The 11,240-nt window shown below is 36.0% G+C and overlaps 1 protein-coding gene across 5 annotated transcripts in view; it reads left to right on the top strand.

Annotated features, from left to right (window-relative positions):
* LOC108694661 (probable Ras GTPase-activating protein) overlaps positions 1–10,830 on the top strand; it is a 161,305-nt gene extending 150,475 nt beyond the window's left edge. For all 5 annotated transcript variants that reach the window (XM_018204310.1, XM_018204292.1, XM_018204302.1 and 2 more), the window contains 8 exons: positions 3,430–3,713; positions 4,178–4,464; positions 4,713–5,045; positions 5,187–5,591; positions 5,757–5,923; positions 6,129–7,757; positions 8,035–8,171; positions 9,672–10,830. In XM_018204310.1, the coding sequence (XP_018059799.1) occupies positions 3,430–3,713; positions 4,178–4,464; positions 4,713–5,045; positions 5,187–5,591; positions 5,757–5,923; positions 6,129–7,757; positions 8,035–8,171; positions 9,672–9,936 (3,507 nt within the window). In that variant the 3' untranslated portion in view covers positions 9,937–10,830. The remainder of the gene's footprint in view (positions 1–3,429; positions 3,714–4,177; positions 4,465–4,712; positions 5,046–5,186; positions 5,592–5,756; positions 5,924–6,128; positions 7,758–8,034; positions 8,172–9,671) is intronic.
* The last annotated feature ends 410 nt before the right edge of the window (positions 10,831–11,240 follow it).

Genomic DNA, 11,240 nt, shown 5'->3' with positions numbered 1-11,240 from the left:
ATATATATATATATATTTGATGTATATTTGATATTAGTTTAATATTAAATAATTGCTATCAAACATCATTGTATGCTCGTTCATTTTGTCATTTTTAATTAAATTATTTTGCAATGCAAGCTTCGAACGATATTTATATTCTATTCTTTGTTATTACAAGAAAACTATACTATCAATATTGTTCAAATTGTGGGATTATTTGTGTACAGTATTTATCTACAACATATGAAAAAAATTAAGTTTCTAAATTAGTTTTCAACTAATAGTCCATCCTCCTTGAAAAAGAAAAAAATGATCGATTGCATATATGCAAAAATATATACACGCACGCACGCACGCATGCACGTGTTAAAATCTCTTGAATGTTGTTCAGGATTATTTCATTTTTACATAAAAATTTTTAATGCAAAAATGAAAATAAGAGGAATAATCCCCAATGGTCTTGATCTTGAACAAATATTCACAGCATGATCAATATTTAAGAGGTTTTAGTCGTTGATCGGACACCTTGCGTAATACTAATGCCTGACACTTTCAAGTCTTATAATTCGAAAAGTACTTAATAAAAAATAACTTTATTACAATGTTTTGAAAAGCTCTTGACACTAGTTATTAGATTCTGGCATTCAAAATAAGGTGTTCCATTAAAAAATATTGATTTGATCTTGGCCTGACTTTGGCGACGCCATCCAAAGTCAAACTGATAAGATCTGTAAATAGATCTTTTTATACAACTTTTAAAACGTCTAAAACATTGTTTTAAGAAACGTCATCCTCCTGATAAATCCGAGGTCTCGATCTTTTTTGAATACTCTGTGTATGTATATATACAGGGTGTCCCACGGAACTATGATCATGATTTTTCCGGCACTTCCGATGATTTGACAAAAATTATTTTGAATAAAATTTAGTCAGTTTTCAATTGACTACAAATTACAATATTAAAAATTTGCAAAATATTCTGTTTTAGGAAAAAAAGTTAAAGTTATCTTAATCTTTTTAATTTTTTGGCACAACGTATTTTTTATTTTATAATATTGTAATTGATGTTAACGAGTTGAATGACTTGCTATACTATGATTTTAAAATCAAGTGTAAGATCAATGAACGGAAACATTTTCATCTGACTTTAAAGTCATCTCAAGGTCATTAAACCTGTTTTGATATTAATTACAATATTATGAAGTAAAAATCGTAGTATTTAAAAAAATTAGGGTGACTTTGACTTTTTTCCTAAAAAAAAATATTTTAATATTGCAATTTTTGATATTGCAATTTGTAGCCGATTGAAAACTGATTAACTTTTATTCCAAATAATTTTTGTCAGATCATCGGAAGTTGCTTTAAAAAAATATGTATGCAAAATGAATAATTTTTTAAATAAACAATTCTATCCACTAATTGATTCATTTCATTATTCTATTCATAAAAGTATTCATAAAAGTATATATAAAAGTAAGATACGATTATCACAAAATTAATAGTTTACGAGATATTTAATATTTTATGTTAACATGTGACAGAATAAAGTATAAAATATCTCATAAACTATTGGTTTTTTTATATCACTACCATTTTTGATATCACTAACATAATACTTTTATATTTTATATACAGAATAGTTAGAGGAATCATATTGTGTAAAAAAATCATTTAATTTCGTTTAAAAAAATAGAGGTGACCTTAATATCTTTTTAGCGCCTCCACCTAGAAGAAAGACAATATGTCCAAAATACGTCCCCCTTGAAACTATGCAACTTTTCCTTCTATTATTAAAAACAAGTGAGTTATTCAGCTAACTTGTTTTAAATAACTCATCCTGTATGTGTGTGTGTATATATATATATATACACACACACACACACACACACACACATATATATATATATATATATACACATTCTTTATATTAGGATACAGTGATACAACAGATATTATATGACAGAACAAGGTCCTCACCATATCGTGCTATTTACTTAAAATTAGTGTGCAGTCACATTGCGGATTGCTTTTACGGTTCGAGAATTTTTAAAATATATTTCATTTATTTTTTATTGTTATAAAAATATATTAGAAAACAAAAAAAGAAGAAAAGAGAAAGGGAGGCGAGAGAGAGAGAGAAAGAGAGAGAGAGAGAGAGAGAGAGAGAGAGAGAGAGAGAGAGTGCTTCTGTTACAATAAATTAATGTATATTAATAGGTATACATTCTTTATAAATTAATATAAATTGATATATTTTTTATTTTTATTAAATAATATAATATATATTAAATAACACATTAAATAGAAATGGAGGAATGGGAAAGAGAATGCCCTATGTAATCAATACTATAGACATTATGTAATATACACATTACTACGGAATTCATTATATTGTCAGATAAAGCCACGAAGTTTTCTTTTGTTTCTTTTGTTATATACATCCAGAATTTTTCCTTAAAATGGTTGTATCGCATAGGAGCGACTTATGAAGAGGCAATCGCCTGAGGCACCGTTCGGCGATGAAAAAAAATTACTGTTCAAAAATTGCTGCAGATAATTTTTGAACAATAATTTTTATTTCCCAATAGTAATCTTTATTTTCTCTGTGGTCCGATACTTAAGAATCAGTTGATAAGTGAAGTGGATATTAGTGAAAGCAACTATAGTAAAGTAATTTTTTAAGGTTTGGTTTAGGAGATTCGTATTATATTTATCTATAGTCTAAGCGAATTTCTAAATATCGTTTTTTTATCGCTATAATTGAAAATGTACTGTCGTTCCTTGTCTGGCACAGAGAACTACTTGTCTAACACATGTTAAAAATACTAACTTCAAATGCAATTATCTTTTGAACATGCCTTTTGAACCACGCCGCTCTCAAAATGATATATATATATATATAGAGAATATATCTTCAAATAGTAAAAATTTCTTCAAACAAATCTTCAAAGAAAAGTCATTTTGCGATACAACCACCTTAATGGCAACCAGCCAAATTTCTCTTTCGAAAGAAATATATCAAACTTACAAAAGTCGAAATTGAATAAGGCGTTCTCTTTGATAAATAATTTACAAAATAAGAAAATATCAAGTATTGTATTTAATAATAGGTATACATATATGAATTTATATACAAAGAAAACAATAACAAAACAATACAAAAAGTTCTTTTCAGGCAAAATAATATGAAATTATACGCTTCCGTATTTTATACAAAATTATTAAAGAACAAATAATATATAAAGATCTACACTATGTTTATTTATTTATTTATCATATTTCTTTTACTTTTATCTGTACATACAATTGCTAGGTCACTGAAAAGACAAGATTTATATTGCAAAACATGCATTATGCTTTTCCACGAAATTCTCACGAATTGTGAACCGTGTACTAAATCCTGTGCACAACTCTTTCTTAACCAAGTATGTCTTTTCTCATTTGTAGAATTTCTTCTCGAAGCGATCGTTCCGGTCGAACCCTCTGAAGAGAACGAAGAGCGTAACAAAGCTCGAGCGGCAAAAGCAACGGGGCGCCGGTCTCCGAGGATGCCGTTCACACGAGTCTCTGCTGTGCGGTCAGGCGGTGACCTCAATGGACCTCGCAGCGGTGACGCCGCTGCATCCAAGTCTCCTCGGCAGGCCACACTGCTTCCAGGTCACGCCGAGTACTGGCGGGCCGAAGTATTTTAGTTGCAAAACCGCTCACGAACGGGACCAGTGGTTGCTCAGGTCGGTTGAACCGGGTTGCGCATTGCTTTTTATTTATCGCTCTGCCACACACCGCGCCAGATAAGCAGCCGTTTTATTTTCATCATACGAGAATGATGTACCCGATCATTTCGGGACTAAATACTGTACGCGACGCTCTAGATTTACCGCGCAGTTTCTCGATCCTACATCCTATAGTCCTTGATAAATATGACATTTGACTTGAATTATGCAAAATTGAAGTGCTCATCTCTCGGTAATACCGCAAGCGGATTGAAAATCAAGAGAATGTATACATATGCAAACTAGAACATTATCATAAATATGTACTTTCAGTATTTATGTCATTACAATATTTGATTTTGAAGGATTTAACAATCCTCAAATAAATCTGTATATTATTCGATCCAATTATTATATTATGTGACGTCGTATAAGTAGGAGCATATAAAAGCTATAAATTATCTATTTTATTATACGCACAGCTTAAGGAAATCCGTTCAGCCGGATGCGGAACAGACACGTCGAACGGATAATTCGCTGCAGATCTGGTTATTGGAGGCGAAGGGCGTACCTGCGAAGAAGCGATATTTTTGCGAAGTCTGTCTCGACAGCACCTTGTATGCGCGAACAACTGCCAAACTGAAGGCCGACTTGTGCTTCTGGGGCGAGCACTTCGACTTCCATCATTTACCTTCTGTCAACACCATCCAGGTGAACCTGTACAGAGAAGCAGACAGGAAAAAGAAAAGAGACAAAAATGTTTTAATCGGTAAGCATTTGATTACGAAGAATTAAAAATTTTTATATGTATATCATTCATACATTAGACAGGAAAATGTTTGATTACAATATAATATATAGCTATAAATTTAAAATACGATATATGAATCATATTATATGTATGAAACAATAAAATAAAACATAAATTCAAAATTATACGAAGTGAATTATCATAATCGTAACGCGATATAAATGCAACACGCATATAATGATGTACGTATCAATTGTTCTTTCTAGGTTCCGTCAGTATACCAGTACACAATGTGACATCGCGTTACTTAACAGAGAAATGGTATACCGTAGTAGGTGACAAGGGACCTCTCAAAGATCCTCCTGCCCTAAGAGTAAAATGCCGTTTTCAGTCAGTTGACATATTGCCGGTTCAGGTGTATCAAGAGTTTCTGGAATATCTGAAAACTGATTATCCGTCGCTATGCGAAAAATTGGAACCCGTCATCGGCGTCAAGGCGAAAGAAGACATCGCGACTGCCTTGGTAGCGGTGATGCAACGGGAGAAAAAAGCGCCGCAATTCCTCGCTGATCTCGTCATGATGGACATTCATCGAATAGGTCAGTCTTCATATAATTAATTCTTACGCATAAAGCTGTTAATATCTCTTATTTAAAGCTTGTTTCAAACACGATTATTTATTTAAAATTCTTATTTTATTTTGCAATTTATAATTCAATTTGTATTTATTAATATTTCAGATGATGAAAGACTCACTTTTCGAGGGAATTCCTTAGCCACGAAGGCAATGGAAGCTTACTTGAAATTGACCGGGGACAGATACCTACAAGAGACTCTGGGAGCCGTTGTGAGAGGAGCAGTCGAAGGCGGCGATTGCGAAGTGGATCCACTCAAGGTCGCTTCCGTCGCTGCGTTGCACAAACAACAGCAGAATCTTCGCAACGCCGTAGAACTGGCTTGGAGTAGAATATTATCAAGCCACGCTCATTTTCCGCTAGAATTACGCGAGTGCTTCCGCATTTTCCGTGAACGTCTGGCCGATCTGGGCCGCGAAGACATTGCAGACAATCTCATCTCCGCATCGATCTTTCTAAGATTCCTTTGTCCTGCCATTCTCAGTCCATCTCTCTTCAACATTACGCACGGTAAATCAAACATAATTACATCTTAAGTGAATTTCGATTAGTATGGATTATTGATTACTACGCGTATTATATTTGTATAGATTTGTAATTCATCCATTAATTATAATTATAAAATAAAAATTACTTAATACATAAAAGTCCTTAAAAAAATAATTTCTACTTTAGAATATCCGAATGAGAAAGCAGCGAGAAATCTCACTCTGGTCGCGAAGACACTTCAAACGCTTGCGAACTTTACGAGATTTCAGGGCAAGGAAAATTTCATGGAATTTATGAATGATTTACTCGAACGCGAAGCTCCGTCTATGAAGAATTTCTTGCAGCTAATTAGCGTAAGTATAATATCTTATCATATTTTAATTTCCGACGAGTGTATATAATACATATATCGCTTCTTGAATAGATAAATGAAAAAAATATGAAAACATTTTTACAAATTAAAACTATAACTAAATCTAAAACCTAAAACTATAATTTTATGTAACTACATGTATAAAAAAGTGTGCTCTGTATTAATATAATTTTTCTATTCAACAGAGTCCATTACCAAAGGATGCACCAACTAATAACTCACTTGAATTTGATGGCTATATAGATCTGGGCAAGCAATTGTCTCTGCTGCACGCTCTTTTACGAGAAAGTGTGGCAACAATAGCTCCATCCTCGCCATCAATGCCACCATCGCGATTGCCCGAGATCCTTGATAGAATCTCCATAGCTCTGGATCAACCAGGTCCGAGTCCCGTACCCACCACACATCGTTATCCAAACTTACAAAATAATATTTTTCGCTACAATGATCCGACGATCGCCAACAGCAACTCGAATCTCTCCCTTTCGGCCACGTCGACACTGAGCAATCATAGTACTATAAACGGCACGATCAGAGATAGCAATGAAGTGCTACAAACCAACACTCTAGGTCACAATAGTTCGCGCAGTCCAAACGTCACAAGAGCAGCGACTCTACCGCGAAACGCTTACATGCCAACGAATGGCAAGTTGCAGCTGCAAATTAACTCAGATGATTATCCTTTGGAGCCGCCGGCGTTCGTGTCGCGTTCACCAACACCGATCACGCGGCAACATAGGCCGCTTGGTCCCAATCGATCTGGACCAGGTTACAGACTGACAGCCAGCGCGAGCCTGGCAAACGTCAATCACTGCCAGACTCATCCAACAAGCCCCACACGTTCCGAAAGTCACAACAATTTGAAAGATTCCAATTATAATATCACCACGTCGCCTCAAAACATTCAGTCGAGTAATGGTAGTATTGTTTCTCAGCAGCAACAGCAGCAACAACAGCATCGGCATAACATCGCACGTCTCGCGCAAAGTCTTGACATTCACGATCGCGAAGATAATTTTAATCATAACAATTACAATGTATCGAGATCGACCAGCCGGAATCATTGTCACAAGGAAGAGAACGCTAATCAGACCCAACAGCGCAATTACAACAATGTCTCGAAGACCACAGTGAATGCTAACATAGTCGTTAATCCGCCTACGAATCTCACACTGTCAATCAATCATCAGCCCAACAATAATTACACTTCCAAGGGAAACAACGCGTCCGCTAACGGCAATCTTGATGAGCTGTCTGATTTACTAAGATACGCGGACGATGAAGTGTCGGAATCCAAGTCACAGAAGGGTTCGCAAATCTCCATCTCACAATTGAGCAATGTGGCTTCCTCAGGCTATCAAAGCTTCGCCGCTTACAGTCAGAGCTCCAGTCCAGTGGATCTCAGCAGTAACAATGCAAACGCGCATATTCTCAGTACAGCGCCGTTGGCATTTGCCAATCCTGTTTACCATATGGACTCGAATCATGCGAGAACAGGTAGACGAGGCAGCAGCAGTTCCGAAGAGAGGGATGGTAGCGGTGGTGGCGGCGTCGACAGTGTAAGAGGTGTCGATCTAAGCCCCTCGCCACCGCCCAAAAATAACGTACGAAATCATCAGAGGAACGGTCAAAACCAATGGCGACAAGGCCATCAGACTCACAGAAACAACTCAGAGCACGCGCAGGATGTTTGTTGCACGAAGCTCCGAAGAAGACTCTCCCTCGATTCTACAAGAGATCTGTCGGACACCAGTGAAGAAGAAAATTGCACCACCAGGAGAAGCAAGTCTCGCAGTCATCGAAGTATCGATCAGGTGAGTTAATGAAAGGTACTTCGTTTTATGCACTATGAGTAATTAATGAGAAGACACTCTAAATTGAATTAACTATTGTTTCTTGAACATGGAAAAATCTGCAACTTTGTATCTCTTTAAAGATGTAAATAACAGATTCTTTACTCTATCATGGATCTACTGACTACAGCATATAAATGATTATAATTTTCTGTAATCGTCTAACGAATATTTCTCTATACAGATATTCTTTCTATCTATCTCTCGTAACTAACACGCTACGTTTATTCGTTTCCAGTACGAAGTGGATCTGTATGAGGTGGAGAGGCTACAGAATAGCGTAGATCGGCTGCGATTGCGCGCGCGATTAGGTGCCAACGAGGATGCTGATTTAGATCTCGCGTCTGATACCAACATGAAGAGCATCATTTCCAGGTACTTCATCTTCATTTCCGCACTAACGTCGCTAACCCATTATCGGGTCTTTGCCTGAGTGTGAACCCTGATATCATCGTGATCATTATCACCGTCTCTGCGTTTTTTCACTTCGACTTCTCGCCATGTTCAGCCACTCGATCTTCCATATCCTTATTTCTCGACTTGTCGTGAGATTCATTTGAAGTCTCCGTACAGAAATTCTACAGAATTTATATAGAATGGCATTCGAATTGGCAACTTTCGTTCAATGGTATATTTTACAAAAAGTACAATTTTACAGTAGTAGTTACAATTTGTGATGAATTATCAACGGGTTAAGTTTAAATTTTATTGATAAATAATGCGATTTTAAATATATTAGCATTAAAATTATTGTGTATATTTCGTGTATATTGATAGTGATGAACGTCGTCTAATCGCGTGTACCACTTTTTCTATGTCTAACGGAACTAATGGGGAAACACTCACTCGTATATAAACGGTTACTTTACTTTATCGAAACGATATGTATGTTTAACTGATTGTGTGTTCCTGTGCATTCTATCCGCTGCATTTGGTATACTCTGGCTTGATCTGGACCTTTGGTGTAAGAGTCAATTATATTTATAAGCTTTTCTTACATTTTTATATTCATATGTTAGCTCATCGTGTTCTTTCTTGATTTTCGAAAATTCGCCACTCGGAATTAAACTCGGAACGAAAACTCGTGTTCACCGTTTTGACATTACCGATCACGAAACGTTTTTTTTATCAATTTTTCACCGAATTGGCGCTCATTGAACACCGACACATCTCATGACTCACATTTCAACACGTTCATTTTGGTCATGTGCACGGATATTGAGATAATTATCTGCAAAGAAAGTGTGTCGCAAAGAAAGAAATGTCCGGGTACCGTATGTCAATCAAATGTTCGCAGTATCAAACTCATATGGACATTTCTTTTTTTCTCTCTTTCATTATACATACATACTCGCTATAATTATGATACAAGGCAAACATATATAATTTCTGAAGACCTTATATTCCAGTTATCCTTTTCCAAGAATATATTAAATTATGCATCAAACATTGTTGCTTCTTACAACTTTATTTTTATCTCTTGATGTTGTTTCAGTAATTATACATCATGGTGCGCTTGGTTCTTTTTCTGCTTCGCTGTAATGTCTCTCGGTTTCAAATAGAAGACAGAATTTCGTCAATAAACTGAATATCTTTTTAAAATAAAATGATACAAATTGAACAGCAGAAGCTCGAGAGAGTTAATTCGGCGCAGCTTAATTAATAATTCCTCAACGTTCTTTATTCTTCGCGTATAATAAAATTTGAAATAATCTTTTCAGCATTTCTATCTAAATATAAATTCTCGAAGAATAAAGATCGTTTCAAGGGACATTTCCGATGAGAGAAGCTTTAATTCTTTTATCAAACGTTTCTCTCTCTTTCTCGTGCAATCCGCATTTAACCCCAATTTAATGTTTTCTTTTTTGCTCGTAGGTTAATCTCCGTGGAGGAGGAACTACGTCGCGAACAGCAGAAGATGTCGGCGGCGTTATCGTACAAACAGCGCGTGATCGACGCGCAGGAACAGCAAATAGCTGCCCTGGGTGCTGCGAACTCGCGTCTCATGTCGACAAACGCGAGCCTGCTTTCGGCGCTGAGCAAACAACGCTACAATGCCAAATCCCAGGCCAACAGTGAAGCTACACCGCTACTACAGAATATTGCCGATATCGGTGAGCTTAAAAGCTCATCGTGTTAAGCGGTATTAGATCGGGAATCAAGAAAATGAGAAAACGAAAAGGAATCTTCGGAGAAAACGTTTTCTTTGAGAAGTCTTATGCTGCAATACGCATTATAAACGGTGTCATTTATGACGACGTTTATCTTTTCTGAATAATCTTGCAGCACCTCTATGAGATAGTCGATTTGTTGCAAGAGAAATGAGAATTCCGAAAGAAACTAATCATTAGTTAAATCTATGTGAATTAACGTCGTTCGAAGAAAATAAGGAAAAATTCTTTATTCAGAGAAGCGTGAGGAAAGCATGGATCTTCTTTGATTGCAATTCGTTGCAATTCGTTGAATTCCAATTCGAGTCGTTTAATCGACGCTCATTATCTTTCGATCTTGAGATCACGCGCTCGAAAACAATTTTAAACGTGTAGCGCGAATAGATCCGGTGTTGATTCGGACTCGCGAAACTCGAGGATGCGGAGTATCGTGCTAGAAAACAATATAGACTGCGACATAAGAGAGAATGGCGTGCGAGAAATAGAGGCTATTTAGTAAATAGGCAGACCGAATAAGTAAACAACTTTCGTCGAATTTATATAATGTGACATAGCGTTAAGCGATAAGCTAGGTTTATTTGTACGCGAGTAAGAAGAAAATCCACGGCTCATCCAAGGTTCAATCATGGAAATCGCCCTGATTGCTTGAATGACAATCTACTCGTGACAGTGCTGACCAGTGAAATGAATATTTGTGACTGCGAGTCTCCCAACGGCGACTTTGCTTCGTTCGTCATGAACGAAACGAAAGTGGCAATGAGACTAAATTTTAATTTTATTAAAATTGAGGATCTTCGATCAGCAGCGAAAAGCGAATCGATTGCATCTTCATTGATCCCATACGAATTATTTCTATTTAATTAGCGAACTTATAAATAAAAATTGAACTTTATTGAATCGAATATTTGATATAAGTGATAAAGTATGAGTTTCGAAACTCGTAAAAAATGTAGCTCACCTTCATTTGTATTTATCTGAATCACTTATCCAAAATGATTACAAGTTTTATCAACTTTAGTTTATTATACGATTAAAAATTAGATGGTATGTAGTAGTTGCATTGCTTGCGCGACGAAAATTGATGTTCGAATCCAATTGGATCGTTCAATTAAGAATCGTGCGACAGCGGGTACTCGGACGGTACGTGAAGAAATTCTGATCGTCAAATCGCGTATATATTTCCCTTGTTTCTACTATTGTATCTACGCACAGCCGCACGCACCGTAATAGTTTAGAAATAGTATGATACCTAAGGAATATAATATCAACATTC

This window comes from Atta colombica, unplaced genomic scaffold (assembly GCF_001594045.1).
Source record: "Atta colombica isolate Treedump-2 unplaced genomic scaffold, Acol1.0 scaffold1, whole genome shotgun sequence".
NCBI lineage: Eukaryota > Metazoa > Arthropoda > Insecta > Hymenoptera > Formicidae > Atta > Atta colombica.
The sequence above is the reverse complement of the archived record's forward strand: the minus strand, read 5'-3'. Positions and strand labels throughout refer to the sequence as shown.